This window comes from Colletotrichum abscissum (assembly GCF_030869225.1).
Source record: "Colletotrichum abscissum strain IMI 504890 chromosome Unknown Scaffold_15.1, whole genome shotgun sequence".
Lineage (NCBI taxonomy): Eukaryota > Fungi > Ascomycota > Sordariomycetes > Glomerellales > Glomerellaceae > Colletotrichum > Colletotrichum abscissum.
The window spans coordinates 743991-770598 of NW_026850043.1; the positions used below are offsets into that span (position 1 = coordinate 743991).

Consider the following 26608-nt stretch of genomic DNA (forward strand, 5'->3'; position numbering starts at 1 on the left):
ACTTTCGGGGTTCAATCTTCGCCAGAGTAAGACCGGAGTCTCCGTATACGGTATTGGGGGTTCGCATCTCAAGGCCATGCCAGATCGATGGGTAGGATTACGATCCTTGCCAAGCACATCTTCGCCGCGAGGGACACCCTTGGTCGGCCGAAAGAAGGGGTATATGATATCCACATCGCCGGCCGTTGAAGTCTGGCGGGCTTGCACTGGATTACTTGGTGTTTTGGGGCAATATCCACAGCTACTACAGCTGATGACGACTGGTTCGAAAATTGCTGACAAGTCGACACCCGTAACAAGAATTAGCGAGAAATAAGACTGCAAGATAGTCAGGATAGACGCGTTGACTTGGTGCAGACGACACTTTCGCAACCACGAATCTGGTGACGAGTCCAACAGCGATTCATTTGGAGCCTGTTGCTGATCGTCGCATGCTGACTGGGGCAGAAGAGTTTGGGCAACTTCGACATCTGTTAACAGCAGTAAAAAGAAGAGTCATCCCAGGGTACTCTGCGGTCATCGTCTGTCTGATGTCAGTTGCTGCACGGCATTGGTTGTTGCACGAGGCAAAGCGGACAGTTGCGAATTCGAAGCTTTGAGAAAGTTGGTGGGGTTGAGCAGTGCGGGGAAATTGACCGGGAATATTCAACGTTGATTACCTAATGTCCCATGGGTCGGATGTTATTATGTAAGAACTCGGGAAGTCAGCACAGCCACTGTGGAAGATCACCAGCCTCAACCTCACGCCATACTTCATCCATGACAAGATCTCAAGCCACGCCAACTCCTAACGTTTCTCCCAGAACAAAGAGTCTGAGTGTTAACAGCTGGATGCAGCTGGCCTCCTCCCTCCAGCCAAGAATCCGAACCCGAACCGAGCTGCTCGCGTCGTATTGCTGCTGCAGATTCCAGTACCGCTGTGCAGCTGCCAGCACACTGCAGAGCACAGCACATGCACAGGCAGCTTCCGCTCGGCCTCGCAAGCTGAAGCTGATCCATCCAAACCTGCTGGGTGTGCCTGGAAGCATGTTGTCATCTCCTCCGGCCGGCACCGCTGTCCGACCCTCGGAGCACACAGGATCGGCCACGCTGCCAACTCCCCAACAGCCTGCCAAGCTTCAGCGTCAGGCGATGCATGATTCCAAGACCGAGGCAATAGCCATCTCCAACCAGACCAGGCTAAGCCGAGCTGACCTTGGACTTTTGTGCTTCTGAGGTGGACTGATTATAGATCCAAGAACGTAAAACATTAAAAAGGGCCAACAATTCCCAAGGGGTTTGCAGAATTTGGGCACACCGTCACGTACCATATTGAAACCTAACAATCACGAACACCAGTCATACATAGACACGTCAGGTCTTTGGATTCACCAACAACTTCTAGGTTGGAACAGGGTTCATTGTCCACCGCTTATTCACAGAAACATAAACACGAGCACCCCCTCGAAGAACCGAACATTGGATCACAACCACCCAGGAGGAACTCATCGAGACCAAGACAGTTGCCCTCAGGAAGAACAAATCATCGATATACCTGGCAGGCAACCCCCCCAAAAGACCACAAAAAACGCCCAGCATGTGCATCGTTCTACTCACCACCGCCCATCCCGACTACGCTCTCATCGTTGTCGATAACCGGGACGAGTTTATCCTACGCCCAACGTCCCGCCCGCACTGGTGGACTCATCCTTCCGGCGCTACTGTTCTCTCTGCCCGCGACCTTCAGAGAGCGGAGAAGGGCACCTGGCTCGGCATCACCAAGACCGGCCAGCTCGCAGTCCTCACAAACTACCGCGAGACAGATACACAGGATTCCAAACACCCCATCCACGCTGCCCGCAGCCGTGGTGGCATGGTCACTGCCTGGCTTGGTTTCGACCCCACAGAGCCCGCTTCAACGTCGGTGAATCACCTCGTCAAGGATGGTGGTGTCAAGGGCGTCGGTGGCTTTTCCATGGTAGCAGGCAAATTGAAACGAAAGCGCGGCACCGACGAAAAGCCCGAACATGCGCTCGAGGGTATCGCCATCATCTCCAACCGGTGTGATGACCTGCAGGACGTACCGTGGATCGGAGAACAGCGGGGCGAGGTTTACGGTCTTAGCAATACCGTGTACGACGACCCCAAGCCGTGGCCCAAGGTTGAGAATGGAAAACGTCTGGTCAAGGAGGCCATTCAGGAAGCTGTTACGGACAATCTGAATGAGGATGCTCTAGCTGAGCGCCTGTTCAAGGTCCTGGATACCGATACGCTTCCCAAGCACCCTGATATGAGCCTGGCGGACTACATCAAGGAGTTGAAGCAATCCATCTTCGTACCTGCCTTGGGCGACGAGAGCCATCGAAAAGCCATGGAGGAGGCAGTCTCCAGAGGCCCAGGTCAATGGGCCACGGATGACCAGAAGGCAGCCGAAGGCCTACAGCTGGGCGAACGACCCGATCCTCCTGCCCAAGGCACCATGGGCTTCGAGGTGGGTTTGTACGGGACACAGCGGCAGACCATCATCATGGTTGACTGGGACGGCAACGTGACATATCGCGAGAGAGCATTGTGGGATGGCAATGGTAACGTCATTGAAAGAGGCCAAGGTGACGAGGTCTTCAAGTTCAAGATTGAGGGTTGGGAGAACTGAACAGTCTGGCTCGTATAGAGACGGTATTGCATGTAAAGGGCCTCGCATCATCGGCATCGGCGCTGGAGGTTGTTCTTGCCCCTTGCATCATGTTTGACATGGCATACTTAATGAGACAAGGAATTATGAGCATTTGAAGTCACAGTAAGAGCGAGGCTTTGATGGGAGGTGATGGGAAGTGACGTTCAGCGGATATACATTGATATGGTAGAAGCTGCCTCCCTCACCTGGTTTGGAAGAAACATCGCGGCAGGGGCATCGGAAGAAGTTGACGACGATGGCAACGACAATGGCACTCGACCTTCCTCTCGCGATGAGTCTCAACCGTCTTTCTCTGTCGCTCGGCAAGAGCTGCATGTGAGTCGACGTCTGTTCAAGGTCCTCGACCGTGCGCTCGATGTCGACGCGTCCTCCAAACATCCAACAACATCAGAGCACTTTTTCATCTGAACCTCACTTTTGGCTCACCTCGCCACGGCTGCGATACACCGCTCTGGCTGCGTATTCCAACACTGAAATTCTCGCCTCGTCTGATTTAATTCTTGTAATTCACTTTCCTCTCCAGACAATGTCCCCCGCCGGGTCCGGATCGCTTGGCCTGGTCCTACTTGCCCACACCACTCGCTGCATCATCACGATTTCGTACTTCTGCATCGACCTGGCCAACGCCAACCTTCGCCTTTTTTCTCTTTGGGCCAAGTCTTGTTTTCTCGCGGCTACTCTCAACTTCCATTCCTTCACTCAGTCAATCGCCATCATTGTTGCCTCTTCAAAGCACGCACTTGGAGCCAGCCAGGTAACTATCACCATCCTCATTTGGGCCATTCCCTACCTCATTTTCCTCGAGTGCATCCTGTATTTTGCTGCACTCATCATTCTGCTGGAAAAATGCGAGACCGTCTATCTGCATCTTCGTTCCTCCCGCTTCGGAACCGCAATTCTCGGGGACCAAAGCACACCACGTCGCGCCCAACCATCTCAGGACCTCTTGGGCCTGTCCAGCGTAGCAGCGGACCGGACCTTGAGCGTGCCGAAGCAATCACCGTCGTTTCGAGCCTCAACGACACCGAAAAACAATACTCAGACATCTCCCAGCCGGCCTCAGACGCTGATTCGGGAAGAGGCCGTTCGACTCTTGGCCCTACTCGACAAGGTGGTATCCTCAAGACTTCCCAAGCAAGCAAAGCTTATGGAGCCCTCGAGTCTGTCAATCCCGACCATCGAAAATCCCAAGGAGAAACCAACCCGCCTCTTCAGCGGCAGGATGTCCTATCCGGTCGTGGAAGCTACCAACCATATCTCACTTCTCAAAGACAAGCTACTGTCAAAGATCGTCGAGTATTGGGGGAGATTTCCCACGCCAACGCTGACAATACGCGCATTCCATATTCAGATGAGCCCGCTCTTCCGCAGTGCGAGAGACTTCATTCCCAAGAGAACCAGCTCATATCGCCTTCAGAAACAGCAGCCCAACTGTCCATGGCAAGATCTCATGGAGTTAGACGACTGTCAGCCAGTTTCACCACAGGCGGACCGTTGTCCAGCAATCCAACTATCGCCAGCTTCCCCGTCATGGCCATCAAAAATACCACACACCTGCGAGGGCCGCCTCATACATCCGTGCCTCCCGAAATCGAAAGAGGTGCGGAAGAGACGATTGAAAGTTCTGGCGGAAACAGCCCTGAACTCGGAGGTCGTCGAAAGCAATCAAGATCGCCCAAAGGCGGAATAGAGAAGCAGCGACTACCTAAATCTCGCACTTTTACCGTTCTGTCCAACCTCACCGCCTCTCTCTCTAGAACATCTCTAGCCAGCTTCACGGGAAGTGATCGTAAGGCCTCTCTGCAGACAGTGGCATCTCGCAAGACCAGCAGTTCTTCGACTCTTACAACTAGCATTCCGACTAGAACCCCCACCCCCATGTCTCCTGAGGTCAACCCACTCATCATTACGACAGCGCAGCCATCGGCTTACTGGTCAGGTCGTTTCATGTCTCTACAGGATCGTTTCCAAGGCGAATCCCTTCAAGAGCAGACTCTATCAATCTTTGTCACAGCCCACGCCTCCAAGGCCAGTATTCTTGCGCAACAACGTGCCGCCTATCAAGGCCGTGGCAACCTACCTCTCAGCACCACAACAGCCCTCGACCGCTACGGCACTGCCGCTATCCAAGAAGCTAAGCGACTCTCGGACGAAGATAATTGCAGTCTCCGCATCTTCCTCCACCTCCAAGCACTTTGCGGTACGCCCGAGGCCCAGAAAAGCTTGCACGCATGGCAAGAGGCGTATGCCCGAAGAATGGGACGCAGCAAGCTCCTGCCAGAAGGCATGAACTCGGACAGGGGGTTCGTTGCGCGGCTCTTTAGTGGAAGCGGAGGTGGAAGACGGAGCTTCGGCAGCTCCCAGTTGGAGAGAGAAGCTGGTAAAGGCAAGCAAGGCAACGCCATGCGAGCAAGCATTATGTGATGGTCTGAGGTACGTCGCTATCGAAGGGTTATTGTAGATCATGGTTATTGGCGTTTCACTTCATTTGTTTGGTTTGTTAGGTTTGTTTGGACTTGGGAGGGGGGAAGCTGGAGGTGTACAGGGACGGAGGCATTAACGCATTGTTCGATTCGGTCAAGAAGAGTCTTTGTCGTACAGGAGGAGTGTACGAGGAAAAGGACCCTTATGCCCATGCATTGTTTTTAGATGGCGTTCACCAGAGATGGAGGTTACCAGAGACGAAAAGTTAGCTGTTAAGAACAATACCCATTTACTTTCTACACCAGCCTGAACCATCTCCATCCCAAAAACGCCTGCCAATGCATGTAGCCGCCCTGCAATATACCTGGAGCGCCTCTAGACCTGTGCCTAGGTCTATCTATGTCTCTCGAAATAGCACCATAGCGCCTCTGTCTAATCCTCAGCCTTCTTTCTCAACTTGAGGTAGTCCCTAATTTGCTCGTGTTTGCTAGCAAAGAACATGCCAAGCTTATCGTTGCGCCATGTCAATACGCCAATCTCTGCCGCGTAGCCCGCAATGTCCTCGTACTCCCTAGGACTGTCGAAATCACGGAACAAGAAGCCGCTCGTGGTCGTCATGCGTTCTGTCTCGAGCTGCCACAGCCGGATTTGGTCGACAACTGTGGGCGGCAGAACGGGCCGGTTCCGTACCGCGGCCATGCGGTGCATCTGTTCGTGGGCGTGGGCGGCAAGGTACGAGATGATCTGGTCGGCTGTGATGCCGCGCTCGACGGCGTTGCGAATCGAGTTACGAGTGAGGCGGCCCGATACCATGTCGGAGAAACGCAACTTGAGCTTGCAGAAGAGTGAGAGGACGGCAATTTGGAGCGGTGTCTGGCCGTAGGCGTAGATGCGGTAGTTCGTCTCGACGATAATGCTGCCGCCCTTGTTCTCCTCGCTTCCGCCGGGGGTCAGGCCGTTAGAGGGTCTTGGGCCAGTGGCTGCGGCGAGAGCCGCGGAGAAGCCTGCTCCTGCACTGCGAAGGGCGCTGGAGCTGCTCGTGAGCGTCGTCGCCAAGCGGGTCGGGAAGTATTGTTGGGTTTTGTGTTGGGGGATGTAGATGAGGCCAAAGTCGAGGAGACTGGGGAGCATATTGCGCCGTGGTTCGGTGAGGGCCTGGGTGTCGTAGGCTCTGCCGAGCTCGAGACTCGCGAGGAGGAAGAGAAAGCTTAGAGCGTCGGTGCTCTCCATTCCTGTGACGGCGGAGGCGTGCTCGGTGGCCTCGAGCCAGAGCAGTAGAAGCGTCCAGACCTGGGCGTTGGCCTCTTGAAGGAGGAAGGTGAAGCCGGCCTGTGTGATGCCGACGGCACCGTTGGCGCGACGTACGAGCGCACCGGCGGCGAGCAGATCCTTAACAGACGCCTTAGGTCCGCTGACGTCGGCGCCGCCGGGGTTCACGGTGTTAACAATGTAGTGGAGGATGTCCTCCCACTTGCGACGGGCGTAGCGATCGAGGAACGGGACGGTGATTTCGGGCGGGATGGGGAGGGAGGAGGGCACGCCGAAGGAGTTGTGGGATCCGCCGCCTTCGAGTGCGAGCCGTAGCGAGTTTTTGAAGTTTGTCGTGAGCTGCATCTCTTGTGGCCGTTCTTTGGAGGGAGGTGTGATTTGGAGGATGTGCAGGCTGCGAAGGGTCGAGATTGCCTGGTCTTTTTGCCTACGAAAGAGCAAGATGGTGTGTTAGACGGCGCGAGTATTTGACTAGTTAGACTTCAGCGCGCACCTTCTTGAGTCCGGCTTGACCCAAACATCGAGGTCCTCTAGCAGCATAGGCTGCGGCATGTATAGAATAGCCATGACGATGGTTTTCGCTGGGCTTCTGGGTCAGCGACCTTGCTCTTTCTCCAACGGAACAACCCAATGCCCTAAGTTATCGATCCAAGGGGAGGTCATGGCTTCTCACCCAGCGGCGGAATCATCCTGCGGAAGATGGCAAAGGCCGTAGAGGGTTGCAGGTACAGCTTCCTAAAGGTCGTGCCGGGCAGCTTCTCCAGGTAGTCGGCCAGCTGGAGCGATTGACCCGAGCTGACCGACATGATGGGCGATTTGCGCGCTGGGTTTTGGGTAGAGGAGGGAACGAAGATGTGAGTCGATGTTATCTCATGTTCGTATAGGCGGCGCGGGGTTTCGGGCTCGAGTTCGGAGACGGGTGGTGAGTCGAAGTGATAGAGCTGTCGTGGATTGTAAGAGTTCACGATGGTTTGCGACCAGGCGAATTGCACGGCGCAGCAATCATTCAATCATCAACTGGGCAAGCAGGGGTCTACGGAGGTTTCCGCCTTAGGCAGGGGCTCTCGTGGGTTGTGCCTGGCTGGAGCTTGGGTGTTTCTTATCTTATCGAGATCCCGATAAGGACTGTTATCAGCCAAAGATAGGTACGTACCTACCTTACTGTCGTCCACACGTCATATTCCCCGTCGCGACTCCCTTCCCGAAGCTCGCCGAGTTCACCTTGAAACTCATTCTCACCAATTCTCATCACTTTGCTCGCCGTCCAAAGCTCAAATATGGCCCCAAAGCTGCCTCCGTTGCGCTTCGTGCGCTCAGTGAGTTTACATTACATACGGACATCGCCAATTGAGTCTAATTGCCCTTTAGGTCTTCAAGTCCTTCACCAAGGACTCTGGGCTTGAGCCGAGGTAAGCTGGCTTGCATCCCGTTTTGCTGTGCATCGCCCATCAAGTACTCACATAACTCTAGGCTCCTTGGTAACAACGTATGAATAAAACTCACGTATATGAACGATAATTTACTCACTCTAAACAGTTTCGAGTGACTGGCGCATCAGTTGGCAAAGTTGATTTCGAGTTGGCAATCCAAAAGGAGCACACGGTACGTCTCATCCATGCTCGCCGTTGCCAAAGACACCACTGACTGGGCCAAATTGACCTACAGAATCGCCTTTCTACGATTCATGGCGGAACTCTTGCTAGTCTTGTTGACCTCGGTGGCTCTCTTGCCGTCGCTTCCAAGGGTCGATTCATGACCGGTGTCTCAACTGACATCAATGGTGAGTATTCAAGTCCATCTATCAGCTCTCACAATGTATTCCAAGATCACTATTGAACTTGTCAACTGACTGCAATAGTCACGTATCTCAACCCTGGAGGCAAGCCTGGCGACATCATGACGGGCACCGCCACCTGTGATAAGAGTACGTTGTAGCCCTGTCCAAAGTAGAGAGCGGAAACTGATTCTTTGCAGTGGGCAGAACGCTTGCATATACGACAGTCACATTCTTCAACAATAAGGGCGAATTGGCTGCAAGAGGAAGCCATACCAAGTGAGACTCTTCCAAAGACCGATCCAGCATTTTGCTGACTTATATCTAGGTACATTGCCAAGACCTGGGGGTCAGAGGACTTCGTTGCACCTGACGAGTATGTTGCTGAAGAAGAGAAATAAAACATGTGATAATCCTAGAGCGCATATGCTACGTTCAACGAAGTCAAACTAGATCAAGGTACAATGTATTAGATGCCGTGTATTCGTAAGGTAGAAGCATTGAGTATCATCACGCATTATCTGGTATCATGCTGTTCCTCGCTCATCCCCAATTCCCAACCAAATCATGCGTAACTGTCACGCTCTCTCAGGTTCTACCGCAAGAACGGATCTTCGGATAAACCTTCCACTTGTCCCCGGACCCCCGATTGGTCTCGACCGAATCAATATACGCTGTTGGCAGTGGTGATATGGGCTCCCGATGCCTCTTCATCATTCAGCTTCGCAGGCTGCACTGAGTCCCCGCGGGTATTGAGGCCGTACTTATCTTGAGTGGCCAGGAAGTAGAGCATGACGAAAACAGCGAAGCTGCCCAAGATACCGACGACTAGCGAGACAATGTTGAACCAAGTGTAAGTATCGTAGTTGTAGTAGTAGTAACCGTATTGCGAGGAAAGCTGAGCAAAGAGCGACCAGACTGCACGGACAAACCAAATAATGCTGATTGCGAGCGCAACGTTCGAGGCCTAGCCATCATATGTCAGCACTCAGACTGAATGTACAACCGCATCACCCAATACTGAGAGACGGTGGAAAATGAAGCAAAACTGACCTTGTGTAGAGGACCCTTGAGGGCGTTCTTGCGAACCAGGGCAATGTACGTGATAGCACCGATAGCGCACAAGAGGTTGAAGATGCCACAAATGAGATCGAAAATCTGAGCCACCAGTCTTCTCATCATCACCCTCTCGTAATCGCTGCTGTTATAGCTCCAAGAATAGTAACCCTCTCTGGTACTCAGCCAGAGGCACATTGCTGTGAAGCTGAGCACCGAGATCAAGATGACGGCGCCGAAGGAGAACGACTTCCCAATCCGGAAGCGTTTTGACGTCTCGTCGACGCGGAGGAGGGTGAATGCGCGGGCGAGGTAGAAGAGCGCCAGGAAAGTCAAGGCCTGGCTGACGTCGAAGAACCAAGAGAGGATATTCGAGGTGTATGTGATAAATTTGGCCAGTGTGGAGTCGTACGCATATGTGCTTCCATGTGCGAGAGAGATGATGTTGAGAATGACGTAGAAGATTTCGGAACTGGAGACAATGCTAATGTTAGCCGCCGTCAAACAGATGGAGTTGTGGTGCTTACAATAGCCATAGCCCCAGGGCTGCTTTGGTAATGGCCACCCATCGGCGAGTGGGGTCATGATAGCTTTTTGATGTCTTTCGGAGAAGGAGAATGAAGAATACGGAGCCTGCGACAGCAGCTAGAGCGCTGACAACAGTGTATACGATCCCCACGATATTTTGAGTATCATAGTGACTCATGTTTGAGAGGGCGTTGTGGTTCCGGTTCTCTGTAGCAACACCTGGTTCTTTTTTCCCGTGAATATCTGGATCAAATCTGTTGTTTTTGTTGAGTTGAGAGGATGGACAATAGGCTGGGCTACAAAAGTAAGTCTGTCCTTCTCCCCTGACTTAAGTATGGCCAGCCGTCAAACAGAAATGAGCGGTCTCACGAGCATAGCCTGCTCAACATCCGCTTTGGATTCTCGCCTACAAGTGTCTCACCCCGGCCGGGCGAAGGACGCCTGGCGTTTGCTGTGCCGCACTAGCCCCGGGCGATTACAGTTCTACCCACTCCGCCCGGTTTCCACTCTGCCACTTCTCCTGGGCGCGACACATGGCTCTGCACCAACCAGAGGAGCCTGATTTTCGCTGCCAAGATGTTCCAACAGCCGAATTGCTGTTATTTGACCTACATGGAGGGCAATATTGACCCCAGCCTCCCACCGTCACAAGTCGGTGTCTTGGGGTTGGCCGCAGAGACAGAACAGGCACTGACTTGGACTGGTGAGTAGTACTTGCAAGGCCTGACTACCCTTGTTCATCTCCTTATGACTACTTCGTGGTCATTCGCCAGTCTGAGAGCGCTGTAGGCTTAGAGCCAAGCCTCTTTTCTAGCTTAATTCAAGCTTAATTCCTCTTCTACTGGTGAGCTTGAGGTTGAAGCCACCCCCAAAGTCTCAATAACAGATGGCATTGCGTTGATGTTCTCCAAGATGATGCTGACTATGTGAGTTCCGCGGTATGTCACAAGTAATTGAGCGAATGGCTTATTCTCGAAAAAGATGGTAGCCAGTTTTGACAAGAGGATGCTACGCTGCCTTGCGATGTGATTGTGGAGAGCAGTGTCCCTCGCCCCATAGTACCTATCAATATTTCGTCTCCGCGAGATTGATAATCCTCATAATGTACTTGCCACAAATTTTATTCCACTTGAGCTCTTTGCCGAACTCGAGGGCATCATGGCCGGGCAGTAAATGCTGCAGCCTGTTAAGCCGTAGCGCCTTGGCAACGTGCTTCGCCCCTGGCAAAGCCTCGTTGTAGCGAATATGACGAATATGATAGGCTTGCTTTTTCTCCGTGGGTAATCAGTTTGGCAAATATGGCCTGCTGCAGTGAATTCGAGAAGCTCTCGGGCAACGTGACGTGGAATGACTGATGCTATGTGAGGTAGAGTGTGACTCCGAATCGCCTCAATATTTCCAAGCAATAGACGACGTGCCCTACACGAATACCACAACAGTGTAGAGACAGACTCGTACATGTCCTTATCTGACATCGCATGCATTCTTCTCCAAGGAGTAGCAGACTTTCACACAGACGACTGGTACAGGAAGATGCAAGATGCAGCTCGAGGCATCTTCCGCACCACTGAAAAGTGCGATGACGAATGGCAGTAACTCGTCTTAGTTTGTACATAGATTCGGAACTTGAAAGTAAATACAAGAAGATATTTCCAGACCACCCAGCAGCTCCGCCAACTACCTTAGCACACATTTGGCCCAGCCTCGAGAGCCGAAGCAACGGTCTCGGCAACCGCATCGTGGATGGGGTAAGTAGGATGCAGCGTGTTGAGCCAGAAGTACTCGTTGACTGGGTAGGTGCAGCTGTCAATGAGGGTGTCCTGAGCAGTCGTACCGCTGTTCAAAGGTTAGCTTATACGTGCAGGCTCTTCGAATTCGAGGGTGACTTACTCCTTGTACGCGTCGCAGTATCCAGTAGTGTTCTTGTACCCCTTGGTAGCATCAAACTTGGCCACGTTATCAAGCACACCGTTGAACACCCCGTTGGCATCAACGACCCACGAGTTTGCGCCCTCCCACGTCGTGACATTCTTCGCCATGGCGTTAACCCTGCCGTTGAAATCAGCAACGTCATCTTTGCAGAGCTTCTGCGCGTCCGCGTTCTCGGCAAGGAGCATCGGCGTCCGGTCGACAGGCGGCGTCGTCAACCACACAAAGTTCCTCGCGCCCGCCTCGTACAGCTCTTTGGCCAGACCCTGGTAGACGTCCACGATCTTGGTGTTGAGCGCAGAGGTAGCATCGGCTCCGTTCCAGTACGAGTTGCCGATATCGTTGACGCCGATCCAGAAGGCGAATACTGAGTCCGCGCCCGTCCAGGCCGGCGCTGTCTTTGCGGCGTAGGCGTTGCTGAAGAGCGTCTGGACCTGGTCCTTGAGGGTGAGTACCGTGTCGGCGTAGGGTTTGACGAGGTCGGCGTCGACAGTGGCGCCGCCGTAGGCGAGGTTGTAGGTGTACAGGAGGGATGCGTTGTGCTTTACGGTAAGGTAGTCGACCCAGTTGGGGCCGTTGCAGGAGGTCCAGCCCGGGTAGGAAGGGTTCCCGAGGGGATTGGCGGGGTTAGGAGCTTCTAGGGAGGTGTTGAAGCCTGTGATCTGTTAGCCGGATGACACTAATTCGAGGCCGCCGAGTATCGTGCCTGTCTGGGAGTACGAGTCGCCGCTGGTAACTGTTAGCGTGTATGTAGGACAGAGCGCAGAAGTGTTGCAGACTTACAAGACGAAAGCGTGCTTGACATTCGCAAACCCAGGCCACTCCGCCGTCGCGGTACAGGCACGCTTCTCAAGAGCGCTCGCCCCAGCAGCCAAGAGGCCGGTCGTCAAGATCTGTGACTTCATTGTGTCCTGCACCTATCAAGTAAAGAGTGTGTTTTCAAAAACGAACGACTTGGTCGGGAAGAATGGAAAGACAGGCGGGGATGCGGTAGATCAACATGAACGATCGACGGGAACCCAGCAACACCTATATAAACACGGTCGCTTTCGTACCCGTCATGACGGAAAACTCGCTCTTCGAAGGGGGCTTGACAATTAATCTACACCTTACCAGACCCATTAAGCCCCCGGAGCCCCTCAATTAACGGAAGGGAGCGAAAAAGCTTGGGACCCCCAGGCCCCCGGGTCCTCGGATTGCTCCATGGGCGGGGCATAGTCTCTTCTTTCTCGCTGTCCGAGCTTGAAGTCTCGATGACCTCTGCCGATGTACTCGAAGCGGCAGTATAGGACGGTTCCCTAAAGGCTCGCCGGACGATCGGCACGGCAGCTGCGTGCTCGTCACGTTGAGGCTCAAAGTCTTGTCTAGCGAGGTAATCAGGGGTCATCGAGTTCTTCCCGTTCATCCAAAAACCGCCACGAGTCGATCAAAGTGTGGAGATCGAAGACAAATAGAGTGAAGGTGGGCCGGCCTGAGACCGGACGAGACAAGGATTAAGAGATTGGATATCACGTGCGCGGAGGAAGTCCCTCCGCTTCGCTAGGATGGTGCGACAAAGTTACAGCACTACCACAATCATAATTCCCTGGCCAAGGACATTATATTCGGCTTCTTGCTCAACGACAATGCGACTCAACTCATCGTTCGTCTAGCCGTGCGTTAGTAACGGCTTCCCTGTTGGCATATGCAGGTTACCTGAGCCTCAATAGCACTGTGGGCGAGTTGCGAGGCTGGGTAGGGTGTGAAGAAAGGTCGCTGAGTGAGGTTTCCGAGTAATTGAAGGCATGCGATTGAACGATGAAGGAGTTTCTTCTATTCATTAGTGATGCTGACTCTATACATAAGTAACTTCCAAGTATCATGCTTCCTCTTTTCTCTTAGCAACTGAGAGCTCAAGACCGTCAGACGTTTTCTCTGGCTCTGCCCTTCTTCCTTCTCAAAAGCCCTTCCCAACTGATATCCAAGTTCTTCCACCCATGTCGCTACTGAGGCGGAGGCCACGCCATTGAGTCTTCTTCTACTATATACTCAAGATCGTAGGTTTCAATGCCGAACCCAGGCGGATTCCATCCCCATTCTGATTCCTCCCACCCGGTATGCTCTGGCGCAGCCCTTTCTGAAGGAGGCATCAGCTCGGGAGGGGAACTGCCAACTGAGCCATTGGCCGCCAAACACTGCTCAACTCTCTGAACATAATCTGGGGTCGGGGGCAGGTAGCCCAACTGGGAGAGCAAGCTTTCCTGCCTATGTCTCCAAGCCCTAACAAGAACCGCTCCTGCGACGGCATATGGGTGAACCGACATTTCGAAATAGTTTTCCTGGTATTGGTATATGATGGGCAGTACCTTCCATGCTCGATCGACCAAGTCGCCGGCTGACTGGAGACACAGCCGACCGATCATGTGGAGGAACAAGTCGTACTCGAGATACTGAAGGACGTACCACACAAAGTTCCAACCCTCCATCACCTGAAGATGGTTCGCAACGTGTTCAGCCGCCTCGAGTGAAACACGAAACAGGATGTCCCCTTTCGCCTCAGGCGGTGGCTCCACAGCCCCCTTGGGCTTGCATGCCATGATTCGAATCTTGTCGACCATGGCTGCTTTCAGCTGCAAAGCCAATACATGCAGATCCCCCGCACTCGGATCGCAATAACGCTTCACGATATCCTCTAAAAACTCTTCAAAGTTCACGACGAACTTCTCCAGCTCGATACTGTGAAGTCGACTGAGCTCGTCTGACACGTCACTCTTTTCGACGACGAACATGGCATGGCTCAAATTGGTTCGCTGAGTGAGACATCGCGACAAGCTGCAAACCACCAAAGAGACAATCATCTCAGTCGGGCCGTCTCTATTTTCGAGGGGAGTCGCGGTATCGACATCGAAATCGGCGTCGTTGATATTGGTGGGCATTTTGCAGCTGCAAGCACGTGACAACGGAGTTGGGTTGAATCCAGAGGCCATGGCGAATCGAAAATCGAGTAGCACAATATTCCACCAGACGCGTCTTCGTAGCTCTGTTTGGAAGGGGGAAATTCCTAGTTGTGAGCCATCTCGGTGTAGCCCTAGACGTTGGGCACTCCGAATACAGACGCCGCTCATGACCCAGTTCGCGTGAGCACTCTCTCGATCCGGAATCACAACCTGTTAGAAACTTGACTTAGCTAGGTGTTCAACCTTGTGAGATGGCATGAATTTGTGCGACACTTTGGAGGTCCAAAACAATTCGTGAGGTTTTCAGTACCAGTTGAAGTACGAGTGCTTGCAATAGCACGAAAGTGGGCTTCTCCAAGAAGCGCGCACGATACAGCCCCTTCCGCAAGGTCTTCGAGAACCGATTCAATAGCTCTATTTTTGACTGACCCAGTAACCTTGTGCATTCTTCTGGCCTCATCGAACCAACAGCACACGCATAGATCGAGAAGAACAATACTTCCATGTCTCGCGGCAAAGACGGCGGAGTGGCCGTGGCCTGGACCAGATGACGTTGCGTGGACGGCACGTGAATGAATTTCGTTATTGGGTTGACTCGATCTACGAACATCCGCCATAGCAGCATGGCATGACTCGAAGGCGGATGCAGATGTTGCGGGTTGCGGGCACTGGGCTCTCTGACGTCCATGATGTTTGACTCATTCGCAATGGACGGCTGTTGAATGGTCGTCGTTTCGGGTAGGCTCGATAGGCTCGCAGGACTGTCGGCGTCCTCCACGATTGCTCTCATGGCTTGCAACTACATGGAGGCAAATAGATTGTCAGATATCTGGCTGGCGAAAGAAGCTGTCGTCAAGGGGCCGTTGACAGGGCATTTACCTCATCGAACACCGTGGCCCAAGGGGTGCTATCAGTAAATCTGACAGACCCTTTGTCGATAACGAGCTTCCCAAGAGAGTTCTCAAGCGCTTGCATTTCGCGATCCCGGCTCCGATCCTGATCCTCAATCTTTGTACTTGTATCGCTTTTCGGACTAGGCTCCGTACGAGTACCATCGCTACTCTTCTCGCGCTTTTCTGCGGCCACGAACTGTTGGAGTAGTTCCTCGCATCGCGCCAGTCTTCGTTGAAGTTCAACATTGGGCTTCTTCCGGTTCCGTGTCTTTGAGTTTTCGCGTGGTACACACTCTGCGCCTAGCTGAATTACCAATGACTTACTGTTAGATCTTGAAGCAAGTGTCTCTGAGGGGAGAGTGCTTTCAAGGATCACGAACCTTGACGCAGCCTCCGCACGCCGGGCTCTCGCGACCGCACTTGACTTTCCGCGATTTGCAAAGAACGCATGCTGGCTTGCGTGGAATCGGCGGTGCCTCAGCAGCTACCGACACCATTCTGGGCTTTGAACAACAAAATAGCACAATTTACTACCCAAAGCTGTCAGACGAGTAGATGTAAGCAGCTTATCGATGGCATCGGCGGCCTCCAGAGCATCGCGAAAAGAAAGGTGGGACAGAGGATGTCACCATTCTTTAAGCTCGTCCCTAGACGGGATTTTATGCATTCTTTCAAGAGTGTAGGGCGTCCATCCCTTTATGGCATTGTCAGCAGGGATCTACTAGTGACACAGGCCCAGGCTGAGCACCGGGCACTAAGCCAAATGCACCGTCGTATAGCGGGAGCGTACGCAATCAACTGAATCGTACGGTTATTGTAGCGTGCCTATCAGGCAGTAATCTCAACTCTAAAGGCCACTCGGAGCTAAGATTTCGGAAAAGTCAGTTCGCAATACCGAACATGTTCGAAATTTGACACTTCAACTTAACTTACAACATGCTTGGCGAAGGGTTCCAGACGTCTTATTTGCCTCATTCCCATTACTTTAATATGTATGTGGATTGATTCGAGACGCGATAAGGTTTCCCAAGTAGGAAATCGATGTCTTCCAGCTCAGTCGATGACGCTTCCTGAGAAGTCTTTGAGGATGTTGTGGAAGCCTATGGCAAGCGTGTAGAACTTGTCGCAGGAGTACCTACAACATATTTGACCATATGGTTTATGAAGAAACGTGGTTCAGACGGTTGACTGGTCCGGGCTGAAGAGAGCGCGAGAACATGTCCGTAGTTGCGAGGGGTGCGTGTGACGATGTATGCCGTCTAGCCTCAACGCACAATGAGTGATCAGATAGATCTATCTATTCTACTGAGAGAGCACAGCATTTATCGCAGACAAGCCATGCAACCAAGCTGTTATAAACGAGACAATTTGCATCATCTAGGCAGCAATGTCAGTATCCTAAGCAACAAAAGCGAGTATCCTGTATGCGATTCCGGATGGTGCCCGTGTTGTGCGGGCATAGAGCACAGAGCACCCTGGGTTTTCGGCTCTTAATAAGGAGCGAAATACGGGTCCCCGGGTTCTTATAAGAAGCGAGACGCCCGAAATGGTAACGTGCTGGTGGACCACCTCATAAGTCCTACCGGTTGAGATCATTTGCACAACTCAGGAAAGTTTCGTTTAAAGGCTGGCAAATTGATGTGTGTATAAGCTAGTTATATCTCTGGCTTGGCCTTGAATCTGGGCTTCTCAGGTAGTATTTCGAGTGCTTCGGGGCGGGCCGCGCGCCAGGCCTCTTCACAATACGCGATCTCTTCATTTGAGGTACGACCGGATCCATCATCGTAGTCGCGAGTTCAATATCTTTGCGTTCGTCTTGCATGCCGACACGACGGAACTCTCATAGTCTCGTTGTATTTGTCATCCATAAGAGACTACTGTTACTGCCAAGGAGGCAATGTCAAGGGAAGCTCTTCCTGCGCTGTGCAATGTACCTCGGAACACGATCAAGGCTGGAATGAGACACTGGATACAGAACAGAAGAACTGTCAATAGTTCAAAAAATGAAATAGATCATTGTAATTTCGTTGGCTGAGCCCATATTGTCTTGTCTCTAACAGCCTGACGATGCTTGCTAGGCCTTAAGATTCGTACGTTGTACGGGGCCGCCATCACAGACATCACCTTAGACATGCGCCCTTTTCAATTACAACCAATAAAACACCTTGACCTTCGACAGTCAGCAATTAGTCTGTTGAAAACACGAAGATAGTAGCACAAGGCAGACAAGAGAGGCGATAACGCGAAATGGTACCCAAGGGCGGACATAGCAAAGCGGTACTATATTAGAACGAGCCCTCGCAAGTAAAGTAGCCGCAGATGGTAGAGGTCTATGAAGAAAAGAATCCGACCATCCGTAGACATTAAAGGTCCACGCAACACGGACGAGGATAGATTAAATACTACACTATGACGCCAACGACGCATCTTCTTTTGTTACGAGTTATGGCACGTAGCAATGGGCATACGGAGTATAATAAAAGTAGCTTAATTATTAAAGTAAAAATAGATAAAAAGAAAAGGTTTATATATACGATATTTAAAATAGATACGTAATTTAGTACGTAACGAGCACTTTATAAAGTATAATTACTATCCTTATTACGTAATATACCCCCTAATTATTATTACTAGGGAGCTATTATACTTAAAATAAAATCTCTAAATACCCTTATAAAGGCCTAATTTAGTTAAATATAAATAAAAGAAAAATAAGTATAAGGGATATGCGTTTTTTAAACCGCGTTTATTATAAATATATCCCTTTATTTAAAGTAAATAAAATCCTAACCTAAAATAGTATATATTATACTACTTTTAATATATAAATTACTAAGAGCGAAGCTACTTAGCTACTTTATATATATTTAAATTCTCGTAGCGTTACTTAATTATTATTTTTTTTCTTTTTTTTAACTTTTTATAATTATTATAAGTACCCCCGTTTATTATATACGCGCGCTTATACTATTAAATCGTTTATTAATTTTATTTTAAATATAAATATTTAATATATTTAAAAATAATAATAAGTTTTATATAATTTTTATAATACTTCTTATATATATATTATATAGTTTATTAAAAGTTTAGATAAGTAATAATATTAACGAGCCCCTTTAAGTCGTCTCCCCCCCCTGCGACTTCTTATTTACTTATTAAAGCCTAATTACTAAGCTTTTCCTCCCTAATTAAGAGGATATCGAGGCTACTTATTAAAATACTGAGGACTTTATTAAATTTAAAACTCTCCTTAATAACTATAATAAGGGTAATAATAAAATAAATAGTAATAATAAGAGCTTTAATAAGCTTTTACTTATCTCTCCCTTAGAGTTTAAAAATAAAAATAAAACTAATTTAGATAATAAGCCCTTTAAAAAAGGTATATTATATACTTATTATTTTAAGAGTTTATATTTAATATTATTTTAAGGTTTAAAAAATATAAAACTAGTTCTTTTTAAAAGGGTAGTAAAAAATAAAAAAGAACGTTAAGAAGTAAAAATACCCCCCATAATAAATATAATTCTCTTTACTATTTTAAGCTTATTTAATATATACTTAGTTTTTAAAAAGCTTAAGAGAGAGGCTCCCGAAAAATAGGAAATTTAATACTTACCCTATTTTAAAATAGCCCTCTAATATACTAACCTTAAGAATAGTAGTTATTATTTTATAAAAAATAATAGCTAGTATATACGCTACTTTAATAGCCGTTTAGTTAAAGGGTATATTAATATACTAATTATTTTATAATTAATAACTTAGGCCCTTACTAAGGCTATTATAAATAATACTCCCTCTTTTATAAGTATATTATCTTTTTTTATTATTAAAAAGCGCACTTTTAATTATAATTTTAATAAAATATTACTAAGCTCCGCAATATCGTCCGCTAAATAAATAAAAACTAGAGATTATATAAAAACTATATCGGCTTTTATATAAAAAACTTTTTTAACCTGCGCCCCTAGTCCTCTCTTATACTTATTATAATCGTTTATAACTAACCTCTTATTATACTACCTATTTTTATACCCTAAGTCGTTAACTTAATAATCGTTTTAACTCCTATACTTCTTATTACCCCCGCTATTCCTAACTTTATAAACTTCGAAATATATAAAACGCATTTTTTAGTACGTATACTAACCCTCCTCTTTAATAATATTATATTCTTAATAATTATATATTTTATAAATTAAGAGTTTAAATAATAAATATAAGCCTAGGTCTTATTTCTATATATATATACCTTATAGAGCAAAGTTATTTTAGGAGTTTAGGCCTTTAGGCTATAAAAAGTTTTTATTTTATTTATTTTAAGCTTCTGGGCCGTACTTTAAGTTCTATCTATTATCTACTTTTAGGTATTAAGTTTTTCTAAGTATAGCCTAAATTAATTATTTTTAACTATTTTAGCTATTTATAATAACTTCTTACGTATTATAAAAGTTAAAAAGTATATGGAAATATTCGAACTTAGCTCGTAAAAGGTTTTTAATAAGTCTATTTATTAATATATTTTTTATTAATATATAAATAACTTCGAAGCTATTTTTAGCGTATTCTTATTTTAACTATATATTTTATATATTAATATAGCAAAGTTAAGTAGCTATTCTTTCTCTTTCCCCTATGATAAGTCGTATTATTTATTAATTATCGTAGTTAACTAACTATACTTCTCTTAAGTTAAGGGTAATATTTTTAAAAAAGTACTTTAGAGCTATAGTCTTTTTTACGGTTTCCTTAAAGTAAAAAAGCTTAGTTTTAGTAATTAACGTCGTAACCGTTACTTAGTATATTAATTTTTATTAAATTAGGCCGCTAAAAAGGAATATTATATATCCTTAAGATAATCGTCGTATTATTTCGTTATTTACAAAACTAATATCTCTAGCTAAAAATAATAATTACGTACTTAGTATACTACTATAATAGAGTATAAAATATCTCGTTATATAAAAATATCGAATATAATAATTAATTATTTTAATATAAGTTACGCTTAAGTTAGTTAGGAACCGTAATAATTATAAGTAAATAAAAGCGACGTTTAGTTTAATTATAATAGCTATATAAAACACACTCCCGACCTTTTCTTAGTAGCTTTTTATTTCCTTTTTTATTACCTACCCCTCGTTTAGTTTAAACTTTTCTTAAAAAAGAGGGGTAGCTAAATATAATAAATTTATAAAGTCGAAGCGCTTAATAACTCGCTCAATATATACGTCGTAAATAAAATAAACCTTACGAGTAATACGGTCTTATAAAATCCGTACTCTAAAAAAGTAATTAATCGGTCTATTCTCTTTAAAGTTAATATATTTTTTTATATTATTAACGATCCCTTAAGCCGCTTTTTAGTCGTCTTAATAGTATAAAATAATAAAGTCGTTAACGTAGAATATTAGTATTACTTTCCTATTTACGGTTTAGTAAATATAGATCTTTTTATAATTATATATTATATTTATATTATAAAATATAAAAATAAAAATTTAAAACTAGAGAATTAATAAGTTTTAGAAGCTATATAGAGCGCGTTAGAGCTTATTTACTTTATTAATAACCTTATATCCCTTTAAAAGTTTAATAATTACTAGTTTCTCGCTTTTAAAAAGCGCGTTAAAGAATATATTAATAATATTATACTAGTCTATTTTAAAGTTAAATTAGGTAGCTATTATTATTATAAGCCTAAAGGCCTTTATAATAAGCGTTAAAGCGTATATATTTTATAAGGAGTTAAGTAATTATATATCCCCCTTTATATATATACGTACCTTTACCTCGCTAACCTCGTTATTAATATCGTACTTATAAATATATACCTATTTTAATAAAAATAGGATCCCTTATTTAGGATTATAATCGACCTCTTCTTATATACTAATATCCCTTAGCTTTTTTATTTTTATATCTATAATATCCCTAAATAGCTTTTATAGTTATAATAAGAAATATTTAATATTACTAAACTTCTTTAATAAGCTTTAGAAGTTAACTTTAATAAGTTATAGTTTCTAAACTCTTCTAGAACGCTCTAAGTAGGTCTTATAAACTATTCTTTTTATTACTTAATAGAGTATTATATATCCTATACTACTTTTTTTTATAGCTTTTTACTAATTAAATATAAAAATAAAAAAAAAGTAGTCCTAAAGATAGTTATAATAGTTACTATCTTTTATATTCGAATATAAAAGCGTTACGAAAATATTATTATTAAAGCGTTATAAAGGTCTGCGGGCCCGGTTTAAACGTCTAGGACCTAATAGAGCTTTACTTAATACTTAATAAGGTAATTTTTATAAGCTCTATTTTTATATAATAATAGAGGTTTATTATAAGGGTTCTTTATTAACGTCGACTTTAATATTAAAAATTATTTCTTTACGATCGGTACCTCGTTTACTATATATTTTAGCGTTTTATTAAAAACTGTTAGGAATTAAAAGCTTGAGAACCTCTATAGTATATATAAGTACTTATAGGGAGGATTATAAACTACGTAAAGCTATTTATAACTTAGTTACTATATCCCCTTCTTTACCCCTACCCCTAAGCTTATATAAAAAGGTTATTTTAAAAGTTAATAATAATAATAAGATTATATTAGCCTCTTTAGCCTTATTAACCGCATTTTAAAATACGTCTATCGGTTACTTAGCATCCTAAATAATTAAAAATTTAATAATAATATTATTCTTAATTATAAAATTATTTTAAGTATTAGTATTTTTAAAATCTAGATCTATTTCTCTAAGTACTCGAACTAGCTTATTATTAGTATTAAAGAGTTCTTATATCTCTTAGATTATTAAATTTACTTACTCGCCCATAATAGCTTATTTTTCGTATATAGGATTATAAAAAACTTCTTTATTAAACTTAATATTTTTTATAATAAATACTTATTTAAGCGCAGGTACTTAAACCCTATATAAGTTATACGTTTTTAATATATATCTAATTAAGTATTTTATATACCCGCGGGGAAGTATTTTAAACTCTTTTTAATATATACCCCTTTTATAATCCTTATAAAAAGGGTATACTTAGTAGTTATATACGTAGAGACTACTAAGATATAGAGTAACTAGTTTAGAATCCCGTACTTAGTAACCCGTTTATTACTAGTGTTAATACCGCTTTTACTAGTTAATTTTTATTATAATAAGCAAATCTCTTTTATTAGCCTCCCGTAGGGTAATATTATAAATAAAAATTATTACTAATACTATTTTGTCCTATAGATTCGTAAGGAAGTTCGTAAAAAAGTATATTTTACGAGCTTTAGTAATTACGAATTAACCTATTTTTTTAGTATTATTTACGGGTTCCTTCGTATATAGAAGTAGAAATTTTATTTTAATTCCTAGCTCGCTATACTACGTCTTATATATATATTTAACGTTTATAATTAAGAGGGCAGTTTTATTATTATTTTTAAAAAAGTAAATTAAGGTCCCTTTTTAATAATAAATCGCTACCTCGAGGCTCTATAATACGAAAAATACTTCTTTTTTTATTTTAGTCCTTAAAAAGAACCCCCTAAGCTACTTATTATATTTATTAGAAGTTATAAGTATATATTATCGTTTATTAAAAAATAGTTTAAAATAAAAGAGATCTTAATATATATAGTACTATAGCTATAAAGCTCTTTTTAAGGGTAGCCCTCTTAAAACTATTATCTTAGCTTCGGATAATATATATACTTTATACTTAATTTATAATAGAGGTTTAATACGTATACCTCGAGTTTTATATAATAATTAATAAAGAGTATTAAGTCCTAGATAACTTATTTTAAAATATTAAAAGAGCGCGCTATTAGACTTTTTATAGGTATATTAATATAAATAACGGAATTTTCTATAATTAATTAATAATATAATACTAGCTAGGCTCTATAAGATATACTTAAAGTTTATAAAAAAAGAATAGGATTAGAAAAGCTTATATTTAAAAAAGACTAAATTATTTTTTTAAATAAGCTACTTTTTAATAATACTTTTATAAAACGTTCCTTATTATAAAATATAATCTAGACTATAGTACTAGAATACGCTTCTATTTAGTAAAGTTTTTAAAACTATATTAATATAAAATCCCTCGATATAAGTAACGTTCTAGAGCTTTAAATCGTAAGTTCCCTTTCCCTTAAGTCCGTTTAAAACGCCCTTTATAATATAAATATTACGTATAGTAATAAGTAATATAATAGTTCTTAATTTAATATAGTTATTATTATTTAATAATATATAACTCTCGGGTTTAAATAGGCTCTTATTATTAACTAAATATATTATTTTATAACTATTTATTACCGTACTTTAAAAAAGGGGGTAAGTACTATTTATAGGGATACTAAAAATTGCGTTTACTTTTAAATCCTAATTTTTTATAAATATAATAACTACGTAGCCCTCGTCCTAGTTTATTAATAAGCTCGCTATAAGTTAGTTAGAGGATCTTTTTAAAAACCTAAGTTTTTTAGGGGTTCTATCGTTCTTTAGCTAACTAGCTTTCTTAAGCTTACTATAAAGTAATTTTTACTTACTTAATTTAATAATAATAAGGACTTCCTTTATATAGCTCTTTAATATTTATATTAATAACTTATTAGTATTTTAGTTTATAAATACCTATTTTAATTTTTAATACGCTATAAGGTACTATAAATATACGTAATTATAAAAGTATATAACGTTACCCTTATTATTTACGTTATTAATTAAATTAGAGCGTTTAATAAAAATAGAATAAGCCCCTCTTTAACCTAAAGGTCGTTTGGTATATATATCCTAAGTTACTAAGCTAAATATATACGTAATCTCCTCGAGTATCTTTATATACGTTCTAAAAGTTATTAATTTACTAAAGGTTTTATATATACGTTAGCCTTATATAAAATTAAGTCTAAACTTAACTATAATTAAAAAGTTAAGTATAGCGATCTCTTTACTAATTTTTAAAATATTATACGTTTTAGCTTAAAAATAAATAAACTACTACTCTTTATATTAATATTAAAAGTTAATTCCGGTCCTCGTTTTATTAAGGGTTTATTAATATTCCTCTTAAACTATATTCCTTATTACTAGTTCGGGGGACGCAAATTCCTACTTTAAATATCTAATAATTCGCTATATACTAAACTTAGTACTATTTTTAATAACTTTTTAAAATACGTATTTATATAATATAGCGTTAATTAATTTTACTAATTACTAAGCGAGGACTTTAATATATATATTAATAATATTACGTTTATAAGCTATAAGTTACTTATATTTAGCGTTAAGCTCTTATTATTTTTAAATATTCTTAAGTATATAGATCCTCTTTATAAATACGGTATAAAAATAGATTTATTTATGTAAAGTAAGTAGTATAGCTAGTTTTATAAAAAAAAACCTAGCTTAGTTTTATAAGTTATTTATATTTAAAAAAGTTAAAAAGTTCGTACTAAGAGTTATATTTAAAAATTACTAATAAAGGATTTCCTAGTTTTTTTAGTTATTTTCGAACGCTTTATAACGGGCCTAGTAAGCTTATAATTCTTTTTTATTATAGGTCGTAACTAATTATCTAAATTTAAAGAGCGAAATAAGTACTATAAAGGGGTTAAGGAATATATTAGAGTTTAGAGTATTTAGGTCGACGTATTTTTAAACCCCGACGCTCTTATTTATAATATAAAATATATTAAACTATTTAATCTAACTATTATAGCTAATTAATTTAACTTAAATTAAAATAAGTATAAATAAGTTAATTATTTTAAAAAGATTATAAGAATTATATTAATAAGTGCGTTATTATAATATAAGGTCTTAATTAAGAGCTAGGCTTATAATTATTATAAGTTATAGTACGTAGTAATAAGTATATAGAGTATAATAAAAATAGTTTAATTATTAAAATAGAAATAGATAAAAAGAAAAGGTCTATATATATAATATCTAAAATAGATACGTAATTTAGTACGTAATAGGCACTTCGTGAGGTGCGATTACTATCCCTATTACGTAATATCTTTCTACGTTTAAAATAACCGTCGTGATCTTTCCCTTAGAGCTTTTTATAACAGCGTCGATATAAAATCTAACGAACTTCGTAGTAGTTTGCTAACTACGGAAGCATATGAGTGGAGGGTTCCATGTATTCGAGCTTATCGACTGCCGTAGAGCGTGCAGCCGCGACAAGTTGTGAGGATGAAGGGCTCTATTCCCCGATAGGACAAAGGCCTTTATACTTAACTGAAAGTACGATGACGCAATATTCGTACATGCAGCGACCCGAAAAGAATGAGCAGGGCATAAACGAGTCAAGCTAATAAGCTACCGATAAGAACGAGACCATATGGCAAATATGGCGGCTGGAGATATTGAGTAGTTTACTCGCTCTCGGTTGCGTGCTAGTAATCATCATAATATTAGCGCTCCATTAGAGCAAGCCCTTGCCCAAGTGGCCAGGTGTGATGTCGGTCAATATCTTGGTCGCTACCTTTACCGCAGTTTATAAGGCATCTCTTATAATGCCCGTTGCCGAAGGTGCGTCATAGTGATGGTTCTTCTAGGTCATTGAAACATTCTTTTGGTGCTGACAAGAGGATGGAAATCAGGCCTGGGTCAGCTGAAGTGGGATTGGTTTCAACGCCCACAGAAGCTAGCTGATGTGGTTGCTTTCGACGATGCTACACGTGGTCCATGGGGCTCCTTGATACTGATCATGAAGAAAATACCACAAGCATAAAGACCGTGAGCTCTTGTACCAAGCTTTCTATCATATCTTGGCCAACCTGCTAATCTTTCTCGAAGATATTTGGCAGGGCTTGGTGCCCTGATCACCATAGCCGCTCTCGCCATCGATCCCATTTCTCAAGCCATGTTCGAACACAAAGGATGCAGTCGTGCCGCAGATTCTGTCAACGGCATCATAGCAGAGATACCGAGAGCGAATCACTACACAGTTGGTCCGATGGACTCCGGCATCGTAAAGGGACTTGCTGAACCTCGAGAGTTGGCTTCCTTGATCAACGTCAAATGCGCTACGGGCAACTGCACCTTTGGGAACGGGGACAACGGAAGTCACTTCTAATCTTTAA

At 43.8% G+C, this 26608-nt stretch overlaps 9 protein-coding genes across 9 annotated transcripts; 5 read left to right on the forward strand and 4 right to left on the reverse strand.

The window, feature by feature from the left end:
* Positions 1–759: 759 nt before the first annotated feature.
* On the forward strand, positions 760–1215 carry CABS01_07207 (uncharacterized protein; the record flags this gene model as incomplete). The annotated part of the gene is made up of 1 exon (XM_060540571.1): positions 760–1215. The coding sequence occupies one exon, from the start codon at positions 760–762 to the stop codon at positions 1213–1215; it is 456 nt and encodes a 151-aa protein (XP_060403456.1).
* Positions 1216–1576: 361 nt separating this feature from the next.
* On the forward strand, positions 1577–2632 carry CABS01_07208 (uncharacterized protein; the record flags this gene model as incomplete). Its single annotated transcript, XM_060540572.1, has 1 exon — positions 1577–2632. One exon carries the CDS (start codon positions 1577–1579, stop codon positions 2630–2632), a length of 1056 nt encoding a protein of 351 aa, XP_060403457.1.
* Positions 2633–2836: 204 nt separating this feature from the next.
* Positions 2837–5098, forward strand: CABS01_07209 (uncharacterized protein; the record flags this gene model as incomplete). Its single annotated transcript, XM_060540573.1, has 3 exons — positions 2837–2989; positions 3198–4107; positions 4161–5098. The coding sequence occupies 3 exons, from the start codon at positions 2837–2839 to the stop codon at positions 5096–5098; spliced, it is 2001 nt and encodes a 666-aa protein (XP_060403458.1).
* A 432-nt stretch (positions 5099–5530) lies between these two features.
* CABS01_07210 (transcription factor tfb2) lies at positions 5531–7173 on the reverse strand (the record flags this gene model as incomplete). The annotated part of the gene is made up of 3 exons (XM_060540574.1): positions 5531–6794; positions 6861–6948; positions 7041–7173. The coding sequence occupies 3 exons, from the start codon at positions 7171–7173 to the stop codon at positions 5531–5533; spliced, it is 1485 nt and encodes a 494-aa protein (XP_060403459.1).
* A 471-nt stretch (positions 7174–7644) lies between these two features.
* Positions 7645–8542, forward strand: CABS01_07211 (thioesterase superfamily protein; the record flags this gene model as incomplete). Its single annotated transcript, XM_060540575.1, has 8 exons — positions 7645–7683; positions 7736–7776; positions 7838–7853; positions 7904–7969; positions 8033–8147; positions 8226–8291; positions 8342–8420; positions 8470–8542. The coding sequence occupies 8 exons, from the start codon at positions 7645–7647 to the stop codon at positions 8540–8542; spliced, it is 495 nt and encodes a 164-aa protein (XP_060403460.1).
* Positions 8543–8805: 263 nt separating this feature from the next.
* CABS01_07212 (uncharacterized protein) lies at positions 8806–9903 on the reverse strand (the record flags this gene model as incomplete). Its single annotated transcript, XM_060540576.1, has 3 exons — positions 8806–9108; positions 9195–9669; positions 9725–9903. 3 exons carry the CDS (start codon positions 9901–9903, stop codon positions 8806–8808), a joined length of 957 nt encoding a protein of 318 aa, XP_060403461.1.
* Positions 9904–11407: 1504 nt separating this feature from the next.
* CABS01_07213 (fungal cellulose binding domain-containing protein) lies at positions 11408–12559 on the reverse strand (the record flags this gene model as incomplete). Its single annotated transcript, XM_060540577.1, has 4 exons — positions 11408–11561; positions 11616–12309; positions 12335–12360; positions 12438–12559. 4 exons carry the CDS (start codon positions 12557–12559, stop codon positions 11408–11410), a joined length of 996 nt encoding a protein of 331 aa, XP_060403462.1.
* Positions 12560–13636: 1077 nt separating this feature from the next.
* Positions 13637–15980, reverse strand: CABS01_07214 (C6 zinc finger protein; the record flags this gene model as incomplete). The annotated part of the gene is made up of 4 exons (XM_060540578.1): positions 13637–14800; positions 14880–15389; positions 15470–15787; positions 15864–15980. 4 exons carry the CDS (start codon positions 15978–15980, stop codon positions 13637–13639), a joined length of 2109 nt encoding a protein of 702 aa, XP_060403463.1.
* Positions 15981–25872: 9892 nt separating this feature from the next.
* On the forward strand, positions 25873–26601 carry CABS01_07215 (uncharacterized protein; the record flags this gene model as incomplete). The annotated part of the gene is made up of 2 exons (XM_060540579.1): positions 25873–25892; positions 26322–26601. 2 exons carry the CDS (start codon positions 25873–25875, stop codon positions 26599–26601), a joined length of 300 nt encoding a protein of 99 aa, XP_060403464.1.
* Positions 26602–26608: the final 7 nt, after the last annotated feature.